The 26,729-nt window shown below is 44.3% G+C and overlaps 2 protein-coding genes across 7 annotated transcripts in view; both read right to left on the reverse strand.

Moving 5' to 3' along the window:
- Positions 1–2,909: 2,909 nt before the first annotated feature.
- slc52a3-2b (solute carrier family 52 member 3-2b) lies at positions 2,910–11,349 on the reverse strand. Of its 4 annotated transcripts, XM_023811674.2 has the most exons (5): positions 11,093–11,229; positions 10,297–10,469; positions 5,985–7,032; positions 5,459–5,582; positions 2,910–5,242 (listed from the first exon to the last, which is right to left on the reverse strand). In XM_023811674.2, the coding sequence occupies exons 3-5, from the start codon at positions 6,995–6,997 to the stop codon at positions 5,030–5,032; spliced, it is 1,350 nt and encodes a 449-aa protein (XP_023667442.1). In that variant the 5' UTR covers positions 6,998–7,032; positions 10,297–10,469; positions 11,093–11,229; the 3' UTR covers positions 2,910–5,029. The 4 variants fall into 4 exon arrangements, with proteins under 4 accessions (XP_023667442.1, XP_023667415.1, XP_072572999.1 ...); XM_023811647.2 differs by lacking the exon at positions 10,297–10,469 and having other exon boundaries at positions 11,093–11,349; XM_072716898.1 differs by lacking the exon at positions 11,093–11,229 and having other exon boundaries at positions 10,297–11,082.
- A 2,293-nt stretch (positions 11,350–13,642) lies between these two features.
- The window catches only part of macf1b (microtubule actin crosslinking factor 1b), a 41,580-nt gene continuing 28,493 nt past the window's right edge, over positions 13,643–26,729 (reverse strand). For all 3 annotated transcript variants that reach the window (XM_072716916.1, XM_023815345.2, XM_023815337.2), the window contains exons 20-40: positions 26,505–26,702; positions 26,095–26,223; positions 25,725–25,895; positions 24,331–24,486; positions 23,926–24,132; positions 23,710–23,829; positions 23,204–23,373; positions 22,942–23,101; positions 22,627–22,821; positions 22,405–22,530; positions 22,034–22,177; positions 20,297–20,485; positions 19,833–19,947; positions 19,470–19,636; positions 18,035–18,197; positions 17,696–17,850; positions 17,238–17,312; positions 16,947–17,064; positions 16,362–16,531; positions 15,828–15,957; positions 13,643–15,205 (exon numbers count right to left, since the gene is read on the reverse strand). In XM_072716916.1, coding sequence (XP_072573017.1) covers positions 15,180–15,205; positions 15,828–15,957; positions 16,362–16,531; positions 16,947–17,064; positions 17,238–17,312; positions 17,696–17,850; positions 18,035–18,197; positions 19,470–19,636; positions 19,833–19,947; positions 20,297–20,485; positions 22,034–22,177; positions 22,405–22,530; positions 22,627–22,821; positions 22,942–23,101; positions 23,204–23,373; positions 23,710–23,829; positions 23,926–24,132; positions 24,331–24,486; positions 25,725–25,895; positions 26,095–26,223; positions 26,505–26,702 — 3,084 coding nt within the window. In that variant the 3' untranslated portion in view covers positions 13,643–15,179. The remainder of the gene's footprint in view (positions 15,206–15,827; positions 15,958–16,361; positions 16,532–16,946; positions 17,065–17,237; positions 17,313–17,695; positions 17,851–18,034; positions 18,198–19,469; positions 19,637–19,832; positions 19,948–20,296; positions 20,486–22,033; positions 22,178–22,404; positions 22,531–22,626; positions 22,822–22,941; positions 23,102–23,203; positions 23,374–23,709; positions 23,830–23,925; positions 24,133–24,330; positions 24,487–25,724; positions 25,896–26,094; positions 26,224–26,504; positions 26,703–26,729) is intronic.

Genomic DNA, 26,729 nt, shown 5'->3' on the forward strand with positions numbered 1-26,729 from the left:
CACAAGAAGGGCTCCAACAGCATATACAGTACGTGCCTTCGGCTATGTAAAATGTGCCGTTCTATTAAGGAGATGGAAGGAAGCGTTTGGTAAACCAGGCAAAATTCAATTAACACTGTGTTTCATACAGCTGTCTGATATTTCACTTTAAATCAACAGTACTGTTTAATTTGCAGTCTTGATTTGAAGTTTTATGTGCTTTTTAAATTCCACATGATCAACAGAAGGCAGACAACCCCATCCCAGACTGAATGAAATAACACCAGATTCACAAGAGGTGTCAGATCTTCCTCTGGTTGTGACGGTGATCAGTTCATGGGGTTTCCTATAGATCAGTGTTTCCCAATCCGGTCCTTAGGGACCCACAGACAGTCACAGGAGCAGGGAGAGAGCAAAAATGTGGACTGACTCCGGGTCCACGAGGACCGGATTGAGGAACACTGCTATAGATTTATCATAGGAAAGTCTAATCAGGAAGCCTTTGAGTGCTCACCAATACCTCTGTTCACTGTACTGTAAGGCTAGTCACCAATACCTCTGTTCACTGTACTGTAAGGCTAGTCACCAATACCTCTGTTCACTGTACTGTAAGGCTAGTCACCAATACCTCTGTTCACTGTACTGTCAGGCTAGTCAGCTGTACCTCTGTTCACTGTACTGTAAGGCTAGTCACCAATAACTCTGTTCACTGTACTGTAAGGCTAGTCACCAATACCTCTGTTCACTGTACTCTAAGGCTAGTCACCAATACCTCTGTTCACTGTACTCTAAGGCTAGTCACCAATACCTCTGTTCACTGTACGCTAAGGCTAGTCACCAATACCTCTGTTCACTGTACTCTAAGGCTAGTCAGCTGTACCTCTGTTCACTGTACTGTAAGGCTAGTCACCAATACCTCTGTTCACTGTACTCTAAGGCTAGTCACCAATACCTCTGTTCACTGTACTCTAAGGCTAGTCACCAATACCTCTGTTCATTGTACTCTAAGGCTAGTCACCAATACCTCTGTTCACTGTACTCTAAGGCTAGTCAGCTGTACCTTTTCACTGTCTTCAGATTGTTTATACTACTCAGTATTTCTCTAAATCTGTACGGGTTCCGAGTCCCAAGGAAGCATGACATTGTGGGTGCCACTTATGAAATGTGACATTGCAGGTGTAGACTTCCATCTGCCACCCCACACAGACCAGTGAGGAGAACTGACTCCTTGATGGACTTTGGCTTTGCCCATGACCACAGTGTACACCTTGTGTTTAGCGAGGAAGCCGCACTTTCTATTCTCTATAATGTTAGCATTCCCAGGGGGCTTGGGCTGCCAGCTGACCTTGGACCTCCAGAAGTTTCTTTTCATTCTTCTTGGGTAAGGTGACCAGATAATCCATGTCACTGAGGACACTGTGAGCTAGGACAGGATTGGCAAACTTCCATTTCAATTCAAAGGACCCAGATTTCACTTTAAGTTCTCACTGTGTGCTGATTGGTCAGTCTCCTATAATCATGCCTGTGTCACTAATGTTAACGTGAAACAGTTGGATGAGTCTGTACTATACTGTACTGTACTATACCATACTATAATGTACTGTACTGTGCTGTACTATACTATACTATACTATATTGTCCTGTGCTGTGCTGTACTATACTATACTGTACTGCACTGTACTATGCTATGCTATGCTGTACTATACTGTACTATACTATACCATACTATAATGTACTGTACTGTGCTGTACTATACTATACTATACTATATTGTCCTGTGCTGTGCTGTACTATACTATACTGCACTGCACTGTACTATGCTATGCTAACAGGTGGCATGACGGTAAGGCCTATTTTTTTTTTGCGTTAGCAAAATCGCTTTCATTAAATCATGTATGTGCTTTTTGGGTGACGCAGCAGGCCATGCAAAGCATGCTGGGTACCAGCATGCACTGCACAGATGAGTAAGGTCAGTTTATTAAGGCCTGGGGCCGTGCACATACTGGAAACAGAGCCGCCTTGAACCCGGGCTTTTCCCAGGGGAGGTGGGATTCCCACAGGGGACGAGTTGATGACTCAAATCCATCTTTCCTCACTGGGACGTGTACAGGTGCGGGGCAAACACGCAGCTGTACCGACTGAAAACTGCAGATATCCAACGAATGACTTGCACCAGCGTTTCCGATGCGCTCAGTGAAAATGCGGTCGTCTTCTGTAGCCCACATACTGTACCATTATGGAACGAACTGTTCTAGAAGGTTACAGAAGTTTCGTTACATATTCAGTCCAAACAGCCAAGCAGGTTTTAGCTCTGTTTGAATAACTTTTGATTTGATTGAATCATCCAGTCCAGAAGCTTCATTGATTGTCACTTAAGTGCTCATTATCTATTTATACTGATTATATGTGCTGGAAAATAAGCTAACATATTTAATACATAAAGCTATTATAATGATTTGCTAGTAATTAAACAGTCATATTGAATCTTCCATGATTTAAAACTTGCAACGGTAATGTAAACATTTCTTTTCAAGGTTTTGACTGACCTCTAGTGGCAAACTCTGGAAATGTGCGAGCGATGCTGCTGATATGACTCTTCTCTTCTGACTCGGTTACATTTGAAGTCCTGCTTTCTACTGATTTTTCTAATGTTTTAAGATTTGAAATTCAGAAAGAAAATTTTAGCATGAACCGAAATGTGAGCAGAGAAACACTGATTTGTGACACATGGTTCAGCTATAATATGGGGGGGCTTTGCCACTCCATTCACAGCAAGTTTTTCAATGATTGTGACACTTTTTAAATGGCTTTGACATCCTGGAGCAGAACAGTATGAAGACAGTGCTTAATGCAGAACATATTAAAATGCCCCTTTTGTTAAATGGTAAATGGTCCCTGATGTAGGCTACATGAATGACCACAGAAGACAATTCTGTTTTTTCATTTTATTGAGTTGCTTCAGTGTTCCTTTGGATTTTACATTTTATTTATTTTGCAGGCACTTTTTATCCAAAGCAACATTCATTTCTGCGAAGAAGCAGGGTCACCCCATCCCTGGAGCAATTGGGGGGGGGTGAAGGGCCTTTCTTGGGGGTCCACTGGTGAAACCATGCTGCCAACTCAGAGATCTGAGCCAGCAACCTTCCGATCACAAGTGCAGAAGCCTAATTCACTGAGCACACAGCACCAAGCCCCAGGCCCTTCACTGCATGTTTGTTACGCCACATGTGGCAGTGGATCAAATCTCTACGAAAACTTCATTTTAATTAATAAATTCTGGAAGAGACAAACTCCCGCTAAACATGTATGGCTAATATTCAAACTGAAATTAGTGGATTTACTAACAATACAACATTGTATTAGGAACCCATCAGCAGTACAAAGGTCAGCTATTAATTAACCAAAATTCTATCAAGACAACAAAAACAAGTATGAAAAACCAGGAAATAGGAATATTAATTAAATAAAGCCAGGCTGATTCAGCAAACTCTGTAAGATACATCTGTTGATTATCTGTTGGTGGTTACATTTTGGGATAATAGCAAAATGAAGAGTGATTTACTTAATTTGGGGGGAAATGTGCATCCTTTTGAACTTGTAAAAAATGTTTATTGACCTATACAATAAACAAAACAGTTGTACGTTATCAAGTGAAATATATGAAACTGTACACAAAATAAAAGATTGCTAATCAAGACCATAAAAGCTCCTTACAAACAACGAACTTTGCCGACCTGCTCTGTGATTCATCTGGATACAGTACAACATGTTGAATAAGTGACATCGCTAAGCGTCTTGCCGTTATTCCGTTTTTTCCACAATATTTAGACAGTAGGCTTGCATTTGCCATCCTGAGTTACTCTCACCCGTCGTTGGAATCGTAGGATAAGCCGCCTCTGAGGGAATGAGAACAGAGCACTCCGCAAAGGAAAGTCACACCGCCATGCAAAAGTGTCACCGTGCATTTTCGACGTGTCACACAAACATCACATGACCGATGGCTTTCCAGAGGACCTCTCCCTTTGTGTATTAGACAAACTCTGAATTTCACTTTACAAATCATGCAAAAAAAGTACAGTAATCCCATTTGTTGGTTGAGTGCTGCAGTGACGGATATCGTACACGGTGGGGCGCTACTACATCATCATTTGTCCCCTTTGCTATCGTGCCCGTCGTCTTTTTTGGTACCTGTCAGCCATTATTGCATTACAGAGGCATGACTCTATTTTCAGCACAGTAACTGAGGCAGTTGAAATGTAATTTCACCACATTGTTTCATACAATTAGCTAAATGAGGCTAACTGCCTCCTTACTGACAGTCCATATAAAAGGCTGTATATATGAGACAAGTCCTATGGGCGCAACTGCACCAACAGCCCTGAGACATGGCTATTCAGCCCACCTTCGGTCTTCATAGTGGCTTCATGGCATCTGGAGAAGCTTTTGTGCTCACCTGACGCTCACCTATGAAGGATCAGTCTTCGGTTTCTGTGCCTCAGCTCATCCCAGAGACATTCTGTTGGCCTGATGATGGGGCCCTGCAGCGTCATTTCAGGCTAGAGCAAAATGAAATATCACTCGCACTAGTGATGGCCAAATGAAGACTCATGAACCATTTGTTATATTTTTTGATCACTTGCTGTATTTTCTGATCCTACTGGACGGTGCTGTCTGTTCAACAAAAGGGCTCAAAGCATGCCCAAAAGCAAACCAAGAGCACCATCTAGTGGAGTCAAGAAATATAACGAATGGTTCATGAGTCTTCATTTGGCCGTCACTAATTCATACCCATTGACTTACAATCAGAAGAGGGTGCCAGAATTTTGGTAAGATATGCATGTGTTATATAAAGGTACATGATACCCTAACCAGGGTATACGCCTGCTTTGTGCCCAATGCTGACTAGGATAGGCTCCAGGCCCCCCATGACCCTAAACAGGGTACAACCATTTGAACCTACAGAGATATAGAAACAAACTTTGTCCTTGGAAACATCCACCCATAACTTATAATAACTAATAATAATAACCAAGACAAGTTGGTTGCATCTCTAGAGTGGACATCTAGTGTTACAAGGGTCTCCTGATGTAAAGAGACTGTGCACACTAACAAGGGGAAACATTGTTAAGGCTCCAAGCATAGATCCCAGTTGCACTACTGCTCCACACCACACGAGGGCGCTATGTCCTTCATCTCGCAGGATTACCCCAATGGTCACTTTCACATAGGATAGTGTTAATACAAAGAGAATCCAGGCTGCAACCTGTTTCGAAAATAGGATATAAGCAACAAAGGAAACAGAGTTAAAAAAATACTTTTTATGTTTGCCCTTGTGTATACTGCTGTTAAACTCTTTAGACATACTTGCTACAAGGATTTACTTCAACCGATTCATGTATTTCCCTTTTTCCAAAATGGCATGAGACACCTATTGTCTAAATTAACTGTGCAAATTTTCCTGTGATGAGGAGACACTCACAATGAGGACCGTTCCTGAGCCGCTGTGGACCAGAAGTGGACAGGGACTCATCGCCGCTACGAACATTATGTAAGCCCCGAAGCCCGTGCCAGACAGGCTGAGAAACCCCATCAGCTTCAGTGACCTGGGGAAGGAGAAGGGCAGCTGGTCACCAAGCATCAGCACCATGTTCCTACAATCATTTAATCATCTTCTGTACAAAAGTGTCGACACATGGCCGCCAAGTGGAAATCTGGCAGTAATTTGTGGCAAATCATCGCATTTAATGAACATACTGCCTCAGTTTCAATGTGTGGGTAATCGCTCTTCATACCACATGACTGTGAATCCACAGAGCAACACACATTCCTAACTGCGCTACTAAATTTGGGTTTTGTGGTTGAGATAGTAACAGTGACACCAGCTAAATTTTATGGGGGATTCTGTGTATTCAGTAACCTACCACCAACGTGTATAACTATTTGTTAGTATTGTCTAGCTAGTTAATACTTTTGTCATATAAGAACAAGAGAATGAGTGTACTAACCTTACGGGCACAAACATGGCAATGAAGCAAGCTAAAGGATTAGCTAATGCACCCATGGCAGCCGCGAGATGATAGGCCTTGTTGCCGTAGGGGAGGCAAGAGTATGTCTGGACAGAGGGCAGGACGGTGTTGGTGAGTGCATTCACCCACGCCAGGACCACAAAGATGAACAGCACCTCCGTCGTGCTGTATGTGCCAGAGCCAAAGGTGCTCCTCTGCTCCCCCTGGTGGCAGTTCACTGGTGTGACCATGGGCTTTGGTTCCAGTGGGCTTTGCAGTCTGAGTCCCGGCTCCTCCTTCTGTCCTGCCAGGTATCCGTTGCCCATGTGCTCCTGCCTTACAGATGGGTGACGGTTCAGAAGATGGAAGGCGCACATGCATGCCACCATCATGGCGGTGAGGAAGATGAAGAAGGTTTGGGTGGAGAAATTGGCAGGCTGGTAGTGGGCCTCCAGCTGTTGGCCTGTTTCCGAGGCATTGACCCGAGTCCCGTTGTCCTTCTGGGTAGCGTTGTGACAGTGAACCACACCCACACCCTGGACCAGCGCAGCCAATGCCGGCACAAGTCCACTCAGCCCCTCCCCGATGAAGTACGTGGTGAGGTACTGAGGTTGAAGGCGCATCATGAAGGGTAGGAATGTGACGGAGGAGGTGCAGTCCACCACGGACAGGAAGAAGGTGAGCGACAGCAGGGGCACGCTGTGACGGGCGCCCGCCACCTCCACCGTGTGGTGCCACAGGAATGCCAGCAGGAGGCAGGCCAGGCAGCCCACGGCCGCGATGCCGTAGATGACCGCCCCCTCATTCACGACGCCCGGCCGGAAGTAGTGCAGCAGCGTGACCAGCAGGGGGCCCACGTTGGCTGCCTGGATGAGGACAGTCAGGTAAGAGGGCAGGTGCCAACTCTCTGGGATCTGGGGCACGATGAGAGGAAGCTCCACCCACATGCCATTGATAGCCACCCAGGAGCCCATACCGAACATGCAAGCGAGCACGTGTGTCCGAAACGACATGGTGAACAGGGCCAGTGGCGAGGTGAGAGGAAGATCTGAAACGAGGAAAAGGAGCACAGAAAAAGTGAGCATTGTACATTTCTGCATCCATCTTCCTAACTGGCAGGGGGAGGGGCACACACCGGCACACACCTCCTACTGTTTAAGGAGGGGAGTCAGGCTAGGTATGTACCTCAGAAAGTTACTGTTATGCATAGAAGTGGATAGTTCAGGTCCAGAAAATAAAAATCCTGACCAAGATTTAGTTTGAACCAACCAGATCAGTACTCTGTGACTGTGACTCTTTAGACTCAAATGGTTGGTTGAAACAAAATCTTGGTCTGGATTTTTACTTCCTGGACCTGAACTATCCGCCGCTGGAAATGTACATGTGTCTGGAAGGTCATAGGTTCAAATGCCACGACAACCAGGGGGATCATATCACAGCTGGGCGCATGATCAAGAACCTTAACCCAACTGCTCCAGAGATGCTGAATGACCCTGGACTTGGATCCCAAACCTTCCTCACTACTGTGTCGCTTTGGACAAGAGCACTAGGTAAAAAAACGAATGCAAAGGAGAGTGGGACTGTCCTTAAAGAGGCATTGCTGTTGTACCACATAGTAAATGAACTGGATACAATGAGATGAGAAACTGGATACAAACTGTCAGAGGTGGATAGTTCAGGTCGAGAAAGTAAAAATCCAGTCCAAGACATGGTTTCAACTAACCAGTTGAATGCTCTGTGACTGTAACTACACTCAAATGGTTGGATGAAACAAAATCTTGGCCTGGATTTTTACTTTCTCGACCTGAACTATCCACCTCTGTGAACTGTTTCCTAATGGTTATAAAACTTATTACTAACTTAAAATAACTGACAAAGGCAATGCAACCTACCATGAAATATCCATGTTTTAGTAAATGAATATAGATGTGTAGCATGCGTCATGTGACATATCTGAACCCAGCTCTGGGCTGGTTTATGCCATTTATAGTGCAGGGACAGGAGAAGCTATCAAGTGTGTCACTTTATGTCACAAAAAATTGTCACCTGAAACAGCACGTTACACGTTATAACGTTACAGTTATGTTCCACTTATAACAGCTAATCGGTGCTCTTCAGCACCCAGTCCGAGGTCCATGAGACAAGGAGGAGCTTGGCTTTGACCTTTCTGAACCTGCAGGGTCACCAGAAGGGTCACCCCTCGAACCTCCGATCGATCTATCACACCGTAGTGAATATGGCACATTTGTGCAGACCGAGTATCACAAACTGGAGGTTTCCCCACAGGGCAAGACAAACAGGAATAAAGCAGCGAATCAGTCAAAATCTGAAAATGATTTCCTCATGATGTGTACTTTATACTAGGAAGAAAGAAAAAAAAATAATATATATATATATATATACAGTTTATACACACAGACATGGCAGTTGAATTACATTACAGTGTAGAAATGTGTGACATCAACATATTCACTGAGTAGTTAGACCGACATAAACAGACAATTTAATCCTTAATGACAGACTGACCACATGAAACAGAATAAATTATAAGCAACAGCTGAGAGTTTGAAGGGGCCCATTGATCAGTGTTAACACAATTTAAACACTGCGTTAAAAAGTGAGGAACTGTAAGACACTGTGAGCAGTACAGAGTTCATGAAGCACAGGCTCCTATGAGAACATCCAAAAACTCTGGGCCTCTTTCGCAGACACACACAGACATACAGACATCCATTCACAGTCCCTGATCCAGCCGGACCCAGTACTCCAGAACATACCATGCTGTTTAGCGGGGCTCTGCTAACGTCAGCCTGCTCTCCTCCATCGAGCTCACTGTTACATCAGCTTCCTGCCAGCCTACTCATCTCTGCCCACACTGCACCTGAGTAGAGAGAGGGGCACGCTCTTCCTCCCCCAGCTGCTCTGATTGGCTGAGCCAGGCTCTGACATAACCACAGCAACCATGTACTTCCACTACAAGCTCCTCCCACTGAGCCCTCCCCCTTCCTTGCTGACCTTGAGGTTACTGGTGAACAGGAATCAGACACTTGCTATAAGAGTGACACTGTTCTTATCATTTTAGGAGTATGAAAACCACATCCTCTCCTTCCACCCATCCTCGCCCCCACACACATGCATGAAATATTTAAGGATGGAACCTGTATTTCCAGTTTTAAAGTTGGAATTCACTGTACAGGCCAAGCATTTCTTTGCCACACTGGATTTATACATTGCTGAGTCACTGCGCTTTGCACTGTGAAAAATCAGCCTTCCTGTGCATTACATTATTTCAAAACTCCAGATTCGCACAACATTACTCAAACTGGTTGAGAATAAAACTTGCCTATTTTAAAAGTTCAATTCTGCTTAGAGAAATAGTATTAGCAATATTAGAACAATAGTATGTTTTTTTCATGCACAGTTGTGGCTGCATCTGTTAATTATGTCTGATTTAGTAGCACAAAAACATTTCAATGATTATTACATATGCAACGTTCATCTCAAATGCCCCAAAATAAACTGGCTTGTAGAATTCAGGCCCTCGCTGTTCTAATATCAAATTCAAAACACTTAATTGTGTTAAATCGAAATCCAGACCAGGGCAGCAGACCTTGGAGGTTTTGGGTTAAAACCCTCATTAAAACCCTCATTCAGGTTGCTTGACTTTCGCTTTAAATGATCATTGCAGCTGATTCACTGAATGTTGCACAAGCCAGATGTGAAGGTTCCTGAAACACATACATTCTCAATGTCATGGTTAGGTCGTCAATGCAAAAATGAATCTGCTTTCTGGTTTAATCAGAGGAAGAAGATTGCGGGAAAGGCTATGTGTCAGACTCAGTTGTTAGTGATGGTGAGTGTGAAAGACTAATTTAATTATACTACATGTTTTCATCGACAGGCACAGGTAGGGGGGATGGTCTGGGGGGGTGCTCGAGTATCTCCGCCATTTGCCCCCGTTTTCAGATTCTAAGTGTCTCTTATCAATTACTACGATCGCGGAAAAAAGCCCGCAAGCCCGCAAAATTTACGGGCACTGTCGTTCAGGCATCATAACTACTGTTTATTTTGAGGTGTAGGGTAATTGTGTGCGTATTTCATGTAACTTCCACTAGGGGGAACTATATACCAACATGAAAAACATGCTCATTCCGCAGAAGTGCCACAAACGTTTTCCAAAGCATAAAATACTTTCTCTGAGTTATTCTTTTTCTTGTGCTTTTTCTTGATCATAATATTATAGCACTATTTTGTGCTATGACCTAATAAAAACAGTTACTTTGTTATGAACACCTTCAAAATGAGTTTTTACCTGCGGTTAGAGTCACCAAAATTCTTGAACATGCCAGTGAACAATCTGGAAGCCGTCGTGGCTGATATACAAATCATTCACGTGAACGGGAAACTCAGGAGGCACACGCCACAGGGCAGAGCTGTGATCAGATCCAGATAAGCCTTCTAACAAAGCCAGCCCACAGAATCAGCCTGAAAGGTAGTCGGAGGAAACAAGCGAACAGAGAAATACAAACACAGAAAAAAATCAGTAAATACAATTCTAACAGTTACTGCTGGAAAGGACCGAAAAAACTGCAGATGCAGAAGTGCATCTGAAGGTCTCCCCATCAGTACGCGGCAGTATATCATATCGTAACCTCTGTTCAGTGGTCATATAGCCTAACATTACAGAAACCACAATGCAGTCATAGACCATAATAAGACACACAACACACAAAACCTATAGCTGGGAAATGAGAGCTCCAGCTAATGTTCATGAGAAAACCCATAATAATACACTGACTCATTCTCTCTGTAATATTTTCCCAGCTAAAATGACTTTTATCGCTGCTAATTTATTCTTAATGGTCAACATACAACCTTTTGATTATAAGGTTCAGATTAATATTTCTGTTGCTGACATGTATTCTATTAATCTGAACGCAATTCATATTGAGATGGTAACTAAAAGATATAACTATAAGACAGAATTTCAGTATAAAAATAGAACTGCAGAAAAACCATTGGAATCTGGCTCTTTTCTTAGAGCGTAAGTTTAAGGTCTTCTCCTGTAGAACGGCAGGGACACGTGTGTCCCCAGCCAGGGTACTCACATGCTCCAGGACGGCTGGCGAAGGGACGGCCACCCTGCAATTTTACGGGTCTTGGGCCAGGTAGATGTGGAGACCTCGTGATGCTTTTGTGGTTCCACTGCAAGACGGGCTGGTTCCAGCTGTCCATGAGGGTTTGTAGAATGACCGGAGAGCCTCCGGGGGCCCATTTTTCGTGCTTGAGAATCGAGGCATCTCATTGGTTAGGAGAGATCCGTCTGGCTCAGTGGCGTGTGAGCCCCTGGTCAGAAGGGAACGGCTTTCACGTGAACTGAGATCAGAATAAGCCCTCAAATGCACCGGCTTGAAAGCCATCCTTTCTTGATACACATTTGTTGTGATTCAGTGCATAGTTTATTTTGCTTGGCTTGTTAGATGAACAATTGGTATTTGAACAGACGTCTGTAACTTCAGACATGAACACAATAGGCATTGTGAAACTATTTTGCCCTGCATTATGGAAATGATATCTTGTAATAATATCCCTGGTAGTTAGGCCAACACAGGAGTGTAAGCTCATTTTTAAAAGAGCTATTTGTCTGAAAATCATCTTTTAAATGTAGGAGACAAAAGAAGTATATAATTTATAGTTCATTTGTGCTTCAAAATGATCTTCACCCCAAATTAAGAATGTTGTGTCTGAAGACCTGGTGACAAGGATATGAAGGACCATGTGACACTGGAGTCAAAACAGAAGAGAGCTGGTGTCCTTGGCATTTGCTCAGACAGAGCAACCAGCCAATCACATCACAACTCACGCAGTGACAGCCAATGACATTTATCTGCTTCGTAACATTATAACAAACTGTACCTTTGCTGGTTATCTTTCTTTCTCAGCACATGCTGCTGTTCCTTCTGTTGTGGGGATTTAAACCCTCTTGCTCACAGGCCCCAGGTTAAAAAAATATTGTGATTATTAAACTTGTATTAAACCTGGATACGATATTCAATGTCAGCAGTTGGTAATTTTCAGAGGTCAGGGTGACTTAAGGGGAACCAGAGCAGCCCTACTTATCCCTCATGAGTTAAACTCTAAAGGCAAATCGGGGTCATCAAGTCAGGAGGAATCCCAGATGCAGAAGAAACCCATGAGGTCATGCAGAAAACATGTAAACTCTTGTGAGCTGGTCCCAGAACCAAATCCAGAACCCAGGACAAGACAGTGCCACCCGCTGGGCCTCTCTGATGTTCATTTGTTTATTCGCTTGGCTTGTGGGGAGGCATGGTGGGGCAGTGGTCAGCTGTGGAAACTCTTGCATCACAGCCCTGGGACTCAGGTTTGAGTCTCTGTTCCACGTGAGTCTGCATGTTCTCCCCGTGTCGTCGTGGGGTTTCCTATGGGGACTCCGGTTTGCCCCCCACAGCCCAAAAACATGCTGAGGCTAATTGAAGTTCCTGAGCTGTCAGTGTGCCCTGCCTTGTGCCCATAGGCCCTGGACCCCCCTCCCCCCCAACCCTGAACAGGATAAGCAGCTATAGAAAATGGATGGATAGATAGATAGCTTGGCTTGTACTCTTTGCAAATGGCAGACATTTCCCATGAATCTTTGCATGTATATCTCTCAGATCTTTTTAGGCTGCTTGCACTGCGAGCCACACAGAGCCAGTGAATTTTTGGTAACTGCGAGTAAATCTTTCAGGATATCAGCTGAACAGTTAAACTCCAGGCTTAAGGTCATCATCAGGCTTCTGCATGACCAGACCGTGGTAATTTGCGGTCACAGGACCCGCTCCATGCCCGGTCTGCCTGCCGGTGCCCCAACCATCCGCCCTCCTCTTCCCACACAGAGCATTTTTTTCAGTTCTTTGTTTTTTTTTTCTTCTTCCCAACAAAACCTGTGTTTGTGTGAAGGGATCTCTGAAGTATTCTGCCCGCGAGGGGCACAGATCTCCACAGAGAGTCCATGCACTCGCTCTTCAGAAAATATAGTGATCATAAGAGTGATCACACCCCCAACCCCCCTCCCCCCCCCCCGCCAAAGCCTCCCAACTAGTGAGTGGCTAAATGTAACTACCACTTCAAACTATCAGAAATATTACACAGAGGAATCGTTCGCTATTACGGATCAGTAAACTTACCGCTAAAGCTACTAATACGCTACTGGTATTGTTTAGTATGTAAGTGGAAGGTGAGTAAAGATTCCGAGCACTAAAAAAAAAACTTGTTTGAAGGCAGCTGGAAGGTCAGCAGGAATCACACTGTAAAGTTCAGGAGGAATTTTCCGGAGCTGCCTCTGATCCGCTACTTTGTGCTGAGCTCTTTAGGCGACGGCAGGTCGCTGGGCTTTTCGTGAAGCTGATGAACAATCTGCCGGAGCATAATGAAATTTCCACAACCAGGTGAAATGACAGACAAGAAACCACATTATACATGTTATACATAATTAGCTATAAATAAGATTAGCCGATATCCACACTTGCTCCAAAACTCCGTACGGCTGCTGTAAATAGATCCCAATGAAAATGTGCGATGAAGAACAAAAAGCATCTGTCAAACAACTTTTCACTCCATAGCTATCAAACACACACAAGATTTTTTTATTACATTTTATTACAAAAGGATTTATTTTACACTGATGTTCATATATGAATTAGTTACATTCCTCTACATTTACACTAGGTTAGAGTCAGAACTGAGCTCTACATTAGCTAGTGCTGCCTTAGCAGTAGCAGGAATAGAGGATTATGGGTAAACAAATCATAGAAATGGTTGCCAGGTGCCCCGTACTTCCTTCTGGAAGCAGCAAGATGCTCAGTTTCTGACAGGAGCATCATTCAGGCCAAATGGCATTCGAGGAAACAGAGAATACACCGAGCTGGATTTCTTAAATGCCATCAAAACTGTATTATGTAGATTATAGCCCTTTAAAGACCTTTGAAAACTTGGCATATTTTTATTGAAATGGGAAGTGTTCTGTTTTATTATGTGATCTCAGACTGAATGCTGTAGCATTAGCAAGGAAAACAATATTTCTTTATATTCCTGTTCTCTCACTGGCATGGTTATTTTCTTAATAAGCCAAACCATGAAATTGGTCTTTCAGCTCAAACATTCATCTCTGAAGGACCTCATATTACATTTGAATTTCAATGAGGAATATTTATACTGTTATTATTCCTTGAGCACCAGAAAAATTTTGAGAGAAGGATGCTTGCTTGTTTATTTTCCCTCAGATAATAAAAAAAACCCTTAAAATGGTCTTTATTCATCTTTCATGGAGTAGTGTTGCCCATAAGCATTCCTGAACATCACTATTTATGAGATCTTGAGGTGAGTATCCTAAAATGTTACAGGCCTATCAGATGTGGCTGCATCGAGTCAAAATGTGTTTAAAAATCTGTTGACATTGTCTCATGCTTGGATGGTTTAACATAAATATGCTGATAATTTCAGGTGGAAATGCAAACAGACATATACATGTCAAGAGGCAATAAGGGAACTCCATGCATCAACAGAAGGATACTGATCACAGGATGGTGGACTTTGGATGCAAAAACTCCAGCCTGAAGGATAAGACGATCGAGGATGGATTCAAAAATGGACGAAAAGAAGTCAAGAATGTCTAAACCGTGTTCACACGTTCTGATGCTTTCCCAGAATGCACCACGCCTTCTCGCATCACGTTAAACGCAAGAACACATACACACATACATAGATATAAAGCTTACATTCTCTAGCTCAGACACATCATGCCATCGTTGTCCATGCTACACATATCACTGAATCTGTCCATTTCTGTTTAGGTTACCCAGCAAGGGCTACTCAATGTGTGAAGAACTAAAACAAGTTCCTGACAGGAAAGAGGTTCAGTGTATCAGAGCACAGGCATCAGACCAGACTGACTGTCGGACCAAGGTTACAGAAGAGGTGTAGCAGACCACCCCCTCTAGCCCACCCCCACAAACAGCTGTTCCCTCCCCCCTTCCAGGGGGCTTCTCCATGGGGGCCTGCGTTTGTCCTGGCTGCCGTCAGTCTGTACAAGGACTTCCAGGTGAGCTGGTCTGGCGTCGTGGCCTGGAGCTCCGCAGAGCTCTGTATGCTGCCTCCGGTCTGGTCTCCAGGGTCTCGGGAAGGGGTTGAGTGTGGGTCTCATGTAGGGGGCCTCTCTGCTTCGTCTGTGGGTCCAGCAGAAAGCAATCCTCCATCAACGCACAGACAGTCTGACTGATCAGACCTATGTATCATTATGAGTATTATTATAGAGTTTAATTGTTTGGCAGAGGATTTAATGTAAGAATATTCTCACTGGGACTGCTGAGGATTACACAAGGCTTTAGGTACAGATGACATACAGCACCAGTCAAAAGTTTGAACACACCCACCCGTTAAAAGGATTATATTTTACAATAATTATAAAGACATCAAACTATATATAACATATATGGAATTATGCACTGACCAAAAAACGTACTAAACAACAAAATGTAATTCTTGGAGATGAGGGGGAACTCAGAAGGCTGCCAGTTCAAATCCCGCGGCCGACAGAGTGATCCCACCATTAGGCCCTTGATTAAGGCCCTTAACCCCAATCGCCCCATGGACTGGCTGCCCCCACTGTCCCCTCTATCCCGGTTCCATGAGGTGGCCCCCTGGGATGCTTTTCCAGCCGTCCTGAAGGAGCTCCCACATATGCTGAGCTCTCATTGGCTGCTTTTCCTTCACTCTCTAGCTAAATTCCTGCCCCTGGCTGTTTACTGGCACACTGCGAGGCCATAGGGTCCATGTCTGCAGTCTCACCACTGCCAACAGGTGGCGATGGGGATCCATCGTCCCCCGGGGAAGCAAACTGCAGCTCAGGTCCCAGGGCCGCGATGGAGCTTCTGGGTCTGCTGCAGCGATCTCCTGAGAGGCTCCTCCGCAGGACAGACTGCAGGGACAGAGGGTTTACACTCAGGGGTTCAATCCCTACGTATGGGTCATATATATGTGTGTTTATATGGGTTTATAACATTCCTGCTCCTACTGTTTAACAAGAAAAGCAAAAGTCAGATCAAGGTCATATAGTGATGGCAAATCTGTGTTTCTTTCATCATAACCGCTACAGAATAAATAAATCGTTAATAAATATATTGCAAAAAGTAGCTTGACTGAGGCATAAAATAATGTGAGATCCATGTATCGTGCAATTTTACAGTCACCAATCACTGCTGGCTGGTTGTATGGCGTGGGGAGGTATAAAGGGCTCCTGATTGGCTCATTATGTTTGGGGATGGCACTTTGCTTAAGGAGAGGGGAGAATACCTTGCTCCTGATTGGCTGCGTGTAGCATACCTTGCGTGTGAGGGGGCTGCTGGGTGCTGAGGCCGTGCTGTACAGGCTCAGGCTGGAATTGGAGCGGCTGACGCCCAGAGGCTTGGACGTGCTGTTGCCCTTGCGGGACGTGCTGAACGAGCTAGAGGTGAGGTATTTCTCCTTTATCTTCAGGTTGGTTCTCCCTTTCACTAAAGGGTAGGAGGGAAGACAGTATGGTTGATAGAAGTGATGGACAAAATGATGCTTCATGATTCGTTTGCTGTATTTTTTTACCCCATGGTGGTGCTCTTGAATTTGTGACATGCTTTGTGACCTTGTGAACAGAGAGCACCATCTAGTGGAGTGAAAAAATACAGCAAATGGTTCATGAAGCATCATTCTGTCCATATTTGATAGGTTACAGGGCTGAGAAATGCCGCAGGGTAGGAAAAATGGAAATGAATAAAGGAAAGGATTCGTTACATTAAATGTCAATAAATAATGTAGACAAGGCTCCTTAAAGAAAGGCAGTCAAAAAAAACTAAACCCCCCAAAACATAAAGCTAAAACCTTTGCATGCTGAACACTCTGCAAAATATTCCGTCTCAAGGTTGTACCACTTACCTCTACAAGGATCATTCTTAACCAGGAACTCATCCAGTGCGGTCCAGCCTCCACCGACTCGCACCATCAGGGTGCTTCGCAGAATCCGGACCATCCTCAACTGCTGCGAGTCCCCAAACTGCAGCCACAAGAAAGAGCTAAGCAGTGTGTCAACCCCCCCCCCCCCCCCCCCAAATCACAAGCTGAATCCCTCAGGTCTGTAGTCAGACTATAGTTTGACTGGATCAGCTGCATTCAGTTCATTCTAGAATTCTATGCATGCAAGAATTCAATGCCTGAGTGCTCACATACCCGGTAACGATTGGCGCTGATCTGCTCCACCTGGAACCTCTTGGGGCAGTTACACTGGGACACCTGCCGACTCACCTGGGGGACGACAAAGGGACAGTCACTAACCGTAAAGCATAGTGCCAGACCCAAACGCATGCCTCTGAAGTCACTCTCGATCAACACCTTTCTCTGGAGCGTTTAGCATTAAAATAAATGGAGCTGGAATTTCCTAGAGCAACAATTATGCCAAATAACATAGAAAATGTAAACTAATATGCCAAAAGAACTATCTTCCACACTAAATGCATTAGCTAAATGTCTGGTTGATATGTCTGAATGGTCATGGATGACTGGGTGATGTTCAATAGGTGGGTGATGGCAACACGTTTGCACAATGACTGGCTTATATACTGGTTCAGTGGGCAATAAATGTAGGTCTTATGGCAACAGTCTGAGTTACATGCAGTCTACAAATTCACCTCTTCATTGATCTGGTCTGCATCCAGCGTCCTTCGGTATGGGTCTCTGCTGGGGTGGAGCGTGCTTACGAACTCGTAGTAATCAATGTAGCCATCTCCATTGATGTCGAAGATGTTAGCAACTGCTGCCATCTCAAGAGAGTTTGTGGGGAATTCTGAAAAGCAGGAGAAGCTGGCCATTTTAAGAAATGCTGCATACGTATTACGGAGGACTGCTGATGTGCTAGCTAAAGGTTTGGTAAAAAAATATGTCAAATGACTAGTAAATATATGGTTGGGATGACTAGAGAATATGCTGGTGAGATGAATAGTGGATGTTTTGGGTCGGCAGGAGCTCACTGGAGGCAAGCACACTGTTAATGAAGGCCTTCTGAGTGATACGGCCATCCTGGTCCTTGTCGATGCCCCGGAAGACGTCCAGGATGCGGGACTTCAGGTGGCTGATCCACTGAGTGTACCGCTTCCTCCAGACCTCGAAGTCAAAGCTGGCGAAGGCTTCCATCTGTCCAGAAACACAACCGATGGGGAAGAAACAGAAAGCACTATCAAGGAAAGACAGATAAAGAATTTACTGAATAGTTTACTATTAATAAAAAAAAATAAAATAAATATTTATTTGTTATTTTGCCTTTTTTACAGGGAAAATAAAAGATAAAAAATTTAATGAATGAATGAATAATGAATAAATAAAATCGAAAAATTAAACAAATACTGTATAAAAAAGTTGCCAGTGAATCTACAGCTGTCATGCAATCTGGGAGGGAATTCCACAGTTTGGGCCCATAGAAACATAAAGCTGATTCCCTACAGCACTGTTTCCCAGACAGTTCACGAATTTGCTTCGACCAAAAATGTCTCACAGGGAGCTGGAAGGAAGCAAAAATGTGGACTGTCCAGGCGTCCACAAGGACCAGGTCTGGAAAAAAATCTAGTATTGGGTTAAAGGAATGACCAGAATATTGCTGTCTAATGATAATATCAAACAATCATATCACTAAGGTAAAGAGGAGCAAGAGCATGAAAACTGAATTTAAACAAGTTGAACATATCTGTGTTACTTGATGCTGCAATAGACCAGACTAATATGTTCCATATAGATAATTTTTCGTTTATTAAATACTCGTTCAGTTTTACCTAAAATGTAAGGCTAGAGATGTAAAAGAGGGCAGAGGTTGATGGCGGTCATAGTATTACTGAAATAGCATCCAGTGACGCTCCTCTTATCAGTCGTAGCTATGGAACTGTTACGGCTGGCGTCCAAGGAAGCAGCACAGACGCCGTGAATTCGGGTGAACGGGGGTTTATTTGGGAAACAGGACAGAAAGCGCATGCACCAAGGTCACACAATGTTAATGACTGGACGGGGAAACATACTCGAACGCGGACTTAAATATACAGGACTAATTGACAAAAACTAGACACAGCTGAAAACATGGGGACTCCACACGAGGTAAATGAGGGGGGGCGTGGCACACGGGAGGATCGGACGAGCAGGCATGACAGACACATGATGATGACACTGAGGTGACAGTACAAAAGGGACCAGCGACTGTCACACCTCCTACATGCGGCGTCTTGATGTCTACTCCCCGCGACGCAACAACGTCCTAAATAATGAGATGGGGCTGAAACAAACAGCTGAAATATCTTAGCCCTGAAAATTCGGCAGTTGTAGGATCTGTTAATTTGTACCAGTGCATTATCATTAATGAACTGACCAACAGTAAATGGCTTACTGGAGAGAGACTGCATATTGGCACTGAGAAAAGGTCACCTCTCGCAGCTTTTGCTGGTGCTCCAGAAGTCGGCTTTGTCGGGCCAACGCCACGAGCCACAGCTGCTTCCAGTGGCTGACCAGCTGGCACAGCTTGGGATTCTGAGGTTCCAGGTTCTCCAAGGGCAAAGTTGTTGGCGGCTGAAGCTTCTGGGAGCCCTTCCTCTCTGAAATCAAATGGCCAATCAGTGTCAGACATGCTGCCCATACTCACCTTTCAGTTGTGAGCTACTTCTCTTGGCATGTCTTACAAATTTGTCACCCCTGGATATATGATGATAATATAGGTAATAATATAAGTAAAATCGAGGTGGTTATGCGAATGCGTATTTAAGGAAACGATAAAGGGTGCAGCTGACTAACTTGTGGGGGTTTTACGGCTCGGGGACATGAGCTGTTTGGGCACCATCTTCATTTTGCATGACTTTATGGCACTCTCAACCTCAGGAACCTTTCCATTCAGCTCATCCATGAAGACCTAGGAAGGACAAAAAAAAGACTTATTGAATTAACTTGATGCCCTTTGGTACAGTTGAACTGAATGAATAATGTTAAAGACACAAGTACACAATGAATCGAACTGCTTCACATTGCTGGCTTCTGCTTTATATTTGTCACAGTGATGTCTGGAGTTATGACCTCATTTCTAATAAGACAGTAATAGGCAATGAAAATACCCTTAATGCCAAAATCCATTCATGCAATCTAAGGTCACCAAAATCAGTCATGCTGAGAGATGGGTAGATTCAGGGTTCCTGAGATTCAGCACACGGGGTGACAAAAGCATTCCCCTTCATCGTCTTCTCTAATTCCCGGGGGACTCCTACCTCATGCTGAGCTATCAGCTCCTCGGTGCTCTCCATGCTTTCTGGAAGCCCCTCCTGGTCCCTCAGGGCCAGTGACTCCTCAGCCGAGGAGATCCAGTCAAGCAGCCGCTGCACCTCCTCCCGCTCGGCCTCCAGCGCTGACAAGCCGCTTCGGAGTCGTTCTCCCTGCTGCTGAGCCCATGCTTGCACCTGTAGCCAAAGGAAAGTATGCTGAACCTTTGACCAAAAGTTTGCTATTCCCAGCTCCTAAGAGAGGCCCCAGGACAGGCTGATTTCTTTAGACGTTTTTTGCTGAAGATATATGAAATTGTATGCTGTGTAACTACCTTCTAAGCTAAGAGGACTGGTTGAGAAGCTTTGCTATGCTAAAGGACATTTTAAGGGAAGGCAATAGAAGAGATGCTAAGCTACATGTGTGAAAAGAGATCCTTAGGTGAGAGAGCAGATGCCATTGGGCGCAGAGGATACACCAAGGCAAGAGATCGATGTTATGCTAATAGTTAGAAGAGATGTAACACTTAAAGGGCCACAGTTATAACACTTAAAGGGCCACAGTTATAACACTTAATGGGTCACAGTTATAACACTTAAAGGGCCACAGTTATAACACTTAAAGGGCCACAGTTACAACACTTAATAGGCCACAGTTATAACACTTAATGGGCCACAGTTATAACACTTAATAGGCCACAGTTATAACACTTAAAGGGCCACAGTTATAACACTTAAAGGGCCACAGTTATAACACTTAAAGGGCCACAGTTATAACACTTAAAGGGCCACAGTTATAACACTTAAAGGGCCACAGTTATAACACTTAATGGGCCACAGTTATAACACTTAAAGGGCCACAGTTATAACACTTAAAGGGCCACAGTTATAACACTTAATAGGCCACAGTTATAACACTTAAAGGGCCACAGTTACAACACTTAATAGGCCACAGTTATAACACTTAATAGGCCACAGTTATAACACTTAATAGGCCACAGTTATAACACTTAAAGGGCCACAGTTATAACACTTAAAGGGCCACAGTTACAACACTTAATAGGCCACAGTTATAACACTTAATAGGCCACAGTTATAACACTTAAAGGGCCACAGTTATAACACTTAAAGGGCCACAGTTATAACACTTAAAGGGCCACAGTTATAACACTTAAAGGGCCACAGTTATAACACTTAAAGGGCCACAGTTATAACACTTAAAGGGCCACAGTTATAACACTTAATGGGCCACAGTTATAACACTTAAAGGGCCACAGTTATAACACTTAAAGGGCCACAGTTACAACACTTAATAGGCCACAGTTATAACACTTAATGGGCCACAGTTATAACACTTAAAGGGCCACAGTTATAACACTTAAAGGGCCACAGTTATAACACTTAAAGGGCCACAGTTATAACACTTAATGGGCCACAGTTATAACACTTAAAGGGCCACAGTTATAACACTTAAAGGGCCACAGTTACAACACTTAATAGGCCACAGTTATAACACTTAAAGGGCCACAGTTATAACACTTAATGGGCCACAGTTATAACACTTAAAGGGCCACAGTTATAACACTTAAAGGGCCACAGTTACAACACTTAATAGGCCACAGTTATAACACTTAAAGGGCCACAGTTATAACACTTAAAAAAACCACAGTCGATGCTAAAAGGCCCGGTGAGATGCTAAGCTAAAAGGCCCAGGCAGTTTGCCTCAGGAGTTGTAGCCCAGCCCACCTCTTCCAGACGGGTCTTAGTGACACTGATCCAGGATTTGATAGTAATGACAGAGTCAGGATGGCAGGCTGATAGGATCTCCTCCCCAAGGGCACGGATGCTATCGAGCTCCATCTCCTGGCACTGCAGTGAGTTCATCGACTCCTGTATAGACAGAGGGAAAGATAAGTTCCTCCAGCATTGACATACAATCGAAAGGTCGCAAGTTCCATCCCTGTACTATTTTATTATATACTGAATTATTGAAGTAGGTCGTTCAGCGTGTTAATGGATTGAGGCATATACCTGTATTTAAGACACTATGGACAAAGGCATTTGCTAGGTACAGTGATATTCTTTTGGGGCTTGTGACTGCAGCCTCACTCCCGCACCTGGTGCTGCTTGTGGAACACCAGCAGGGCCTCCTCTTCCTCCGGGATGGGCCCGTACTTCAAAGTCCTCTCCACGTCGGAGAGACGCTCCAGAAAGGAGTGCACCAAGCGGTCAAACTCCTCTGCCTGTGAAGGATTTTTGTATCATAAAGAGCACAGATGCCCCCCCTACCCTCCCGATACTATCATCCCTTCTGCCGGAATCCTCGGCCCAAGGCCCACCTGTCGGAGGGTGTCCTCCAACCTTGCCTGCTTGGATACGGACAGCTTGCAAATTGTCTCCCAACGCCCATCAAGCTCTTCCATTTGCTCGAGTAGCCAACGGCTGTCTGCCATGCTGCTTTTAGTCAGGTCCCTCACAGAACGCTTCAAAGTCTTAATACAACCTGCTCTCTTGCCCAGCTCCTTCTGAAACACCTGTATTACCACGGGAATGGGTTTAACTACCTGAGCACATGAGGAGGACCAATTAGCTTCTGCTAATTAATTTCTCGTACTGCCACAAAAACCTCCACAAAATAATCAGATAAGATGTACCTTATGCTTGTCTATAAGATTGTTGACCAAGTCCTTTTCTCCTCCAACAGGCATGTCCTCGGCCAGCTGCGGCTCAGCCCTAAACAACCAGTCCATCAGCGCCTGAAGGGCGTCTGTGAATCTGCCTGAAAACAATAGTGCTTCTTCCAGCTTGTGTTGCCTGAAGGTAAAAAAAAAATATATCTATCAGTATATTAATATATATATATATTGGTGTGTATATATATAACTCTCTCCACTAAGACCTTCAAGTTGACCTCACCTCTCCATGGACTTTCCATTGATGGTATCCCATGAGTCTCGGAGCTCAGACACAAGGTCCGCCAGCTGCTGTCTGTCCTCAGGGCTTTGGGATTTCTCAAGCAGAGCCCGTCCCCTCTTCAGGGTGGCCTCATACATGGGCCTCTTAAGCCTTAGAAGCTTCTGGAATTCCTGGGTACATGCATAGACATGAGGAATTTAAGCCTGGGCTAGAATGTGCCTAGAATTATTTTCTGATATATTCTACATTTGTTTTTGGTGTGGACACATAATTTAGTTTTATAGATTAAAAAATTTAGGAATTATTTTGATAAAATGTATGTGTAGATGATGACGCCTCATAAGTCTTGGGTCTCAGATGCCAGTAGACTGTATCTTCTCTAATGTCCAGATTTAAATGAACATCATTGTTTGCTCAAAGCTGTCGCATTTCATGACCAGCAGACAGCAGACAGATGTTATGAATCAGAAGGTTTTCAGTCCACTGGCCCAGGCTGAGTGGCCAACCTTCTGCTCTGTCAGCTGCTGCTTTATCTCTTCATGGGACACGGCAATCTCTTTATGTGTGTCCAGTGTCTGCTCCACTTCCACCATCCAGTCCACCAGGAGGCGCCATGACTCGTTGAACTGCAATTGACACAATGATTAATTGAGGGATTCACTACAGCAGCTCTTCATGAGTATGATCCACAGGGATGGAGAACGGGCTGTTAGAAACACTACCTGCTTGGCCTGCTTCTTGACCTCCTCCAGCGAGGCGGCCCTCTCACCCACACGCTGCTGGAGCTTCTCATAGCGGGTCTGCACAGTCATCACCAAGTTCTGCACCACGTTACCCTCCTCCTTCCTGCTGAGCTCCTTCAGCCGTAATGCTGCGCTCTCCACTGTGGCTTTCTTCTCGCTGTAGGCCTGCACCTCACTCACCAACGTCTAACCCAGCACACACAAACAGACATGTTTGTATTCATATCTTTGTTGGGACTTTTTTTTATGGGAAAACCCATAATCCCAAACACTTCCCTAATGTAGGCTAATAGCCCACATACCCTAACCTGTCATCTGACCTGCACTTACTGAGCCACTTCCTGGTTTGGATACCCATCTCCAAAGGGGCAGGACCTGACTCACCCTGTGGTCCTGCAGCTGAGCACAGACTGTGTCCAGGAGGAAGCTGGGTGTCTGCAGAGCACTGATGGCCTCCTCACATTGCGCCATCTTGGTCAGCAAGTCCTGGACGGTGCTATGAAACTCCTTTGCCAGACTCAGTCCTTCAGTCAACTTAGCCTGGTCAGAGAGACCGCAGGTCAGTGGTGCATAGGCTGTTTAAGCTTCTCTTAAACTGGTTACGACTCAAACCTCTCACAAAAGAGATGTCTACTGCACTCTCCAGAAGTCTTAGGCAGTGAAAAGAAAGGTTTAAAGCTCTTTATCTGGGTTGTAAGTGTGCATCGGTGCTCAGAACAAAAAACACAATTTAACATAGGCAAATTAAGAGTAATACAATAAAAACTAGTCAACATTTCTTCAATTCTCCAAAAACTTACTAAAATCATGTTGGATGGCTAGATGAACACCATTTCAATTCCAAACCTCTCTTCAGGGACACCCCAGCCATTCCAAGTATTTATTAAATTTCACCACCAGCTCACATAATTAATTAGCTTAATTATTATAAAAAAAAAAGTCAATGTGATATTGATTAACTATGCGAGATGCGCTAGTGGTCCAGTCAAAAAATACATGGGTGTATCGGATTGGTGGCTGGTTATAGTGGGGTGATTATAGCAGAGGGTTTTACCGTGCCAGCTCAGTCACAACCCTATATGAAGTATAAGTTTAAATTAGCGCTATGATCAAGTGTGCAGTGCACTTTGCAGTTTACACCAATCAATCCCTATTGCACAAATCTGATTGCATGTGCCAGTGAATTTTAAATTCCCTGTCCCTTGTTTGCCCTGATTCCCTGTACGTATTTAAGTACCTGTGTCTGCTTTGCTCTCTAGTCAGTCATTGTATTCATGTTGCTGTGTGTTTGATACCCTGCTTTATAATCCTGCCCCCTGTGCTGCCCTGTTCCCTTTTTATAGTACTTTAGGATTCTTGTAGTTAGTTCGCTTTTTGAACCTTTGGTGTTCGTGTTTGTTTAATAAACCCCTTTGTCTTAGATTCAAGGTGTGACCCAGCAGCACTGCCCACTGACCTTCCATGGTGTCTTATGATATTTCTCTAAAATATTTTCCAACAGACCCACTACTCTGCACTGGATGATTAATGGATTGTCCAATGCACTGGATGATTAATGGATTGTCCAATGCACTGGATGATTAATGAATTGTCCAATGCACTGGATGATTAATGGATTGTCCAATGCACTGGATGATTAATGGATTGTCCAATGCACTGGATGATTAATGGATTGTCCAATGCACTGGATGATTAATGGATTGTCCAGCACAACTGAAGGGGGCATTTTTTGAAGTCCCACAGCAACAGGCATTAGCACAGATGATAAGGAGAGCTACCTTTCTCTCTTGCACTTTGCTGTAGACCGTCTCCCACTTCTGCTCCAGTATGCACAGACTGTGCTCTGTGCTGGAGCCTCGGGCAACATCGTGGTTCTCCAGAAGCCGGTGGATGGTGTCGCTGACATTGTCATAGGTCTGCCGCTTGGACTCCATCTCCTTGCACAGCTCCTGGAGAAGAGGGACACACAGAAGTCAGCGCTCATTCCTCTGTCTCCTACTAATAAATGTACATTAAGTATACCTGTCAACACATGTGCTCTCTCTTATCTGGTAGTTAAGTGATTACTTTATGATGTGTCACGAGCCATTCACCACTGCATTTCTGGCATACAGTTTGTTAACAAGTGCATGTTGTGTGTCATTATACCAGATGTGCGCTGAGCCTCTCATTGGCCGTCTCAGGAAGCCCCCACACCAGCCGGGATGATGACATCCTCAGCTCTGTGTTCTCCAGCCACTGCAGCAGGTCCTGGATCTCCATTGTAACATCTTGGACCTGGAGATAAAACGTTCAATCAGCCAGTCAACTAAACTGTCAATGTCTCTGTCAGATCCCTGTATGTATCACAATATAGATACTGATAAGTACACAGCATAATTATTTATTGACACTAGAGGGCAGTACAAGGCATAAAATATGGAACTTATCTGGTTCTCTACCTCTAGTTCACTTTGGGAACATTCTGCCAGTACTTTTAATCTTCATTATCTTCCACTGCTGTTCCTGAACTACTCCCAATACAATATGGACATAAGATCCATTCTTTACTGAGGTACCTGACTCAAGTTGTTCTCCAACTCCAGCTGTCTCCTCTCGGTCTCACAGCGCACATACTCCCAGCGTTCATCGAGCTGTTCTAGCTTGGCCTGAAGACCATGAGGGCTATCACCAGAGCCAGCCTCCAAAAGCTCCCGGCCCACCCGATTCAGGGACTCCACCGTCCGCACGTGTGACATCACATCATTCCGGAGAACCTGGGCAGTAACAATGACCTTGTTTGC

This window comes from Paramormyrops kingsleyae, chromosome 9 (genome assembly GCF_048594095.1).
Source record: "Paramormyrops kingsleyae isolate MSU_618 chromosome 9, PKINGS_0.4, whole genome shotgun sequence".
Classification (NCBI taxonomy): domain Eukaryota; kingdom Metazoa; phylum Chordata; class Actinopteri; order Osteoglossiformes; family Mormyridae; genus Paramormyrops; species Paramormyrops kingsleyae.

Coding starts and splice junctions, on each gene's coding strand:
- slc52a3-2b (XM_023811647.2), bottom strand. CDS start 11,219: ATGGACAGCTGGAACCAGCCCGTCTTGCAGTGGAACCACAAAAGCATC. Junction 5,583..5,984: donor GCCATGTTTGTGCCCGTAAG/GTTAGTACACTC, acceptor CTCCTTCCCCAG/GTCACTGAAGCTGATGGGGT. Junction 5,243..5,458: donor GCTCAGGAACGGTCCTCATT/GTGAGTGTCTCC, acceptor TTTTCGAAACAG/GTTGCAGCCTGGATTCTCTT.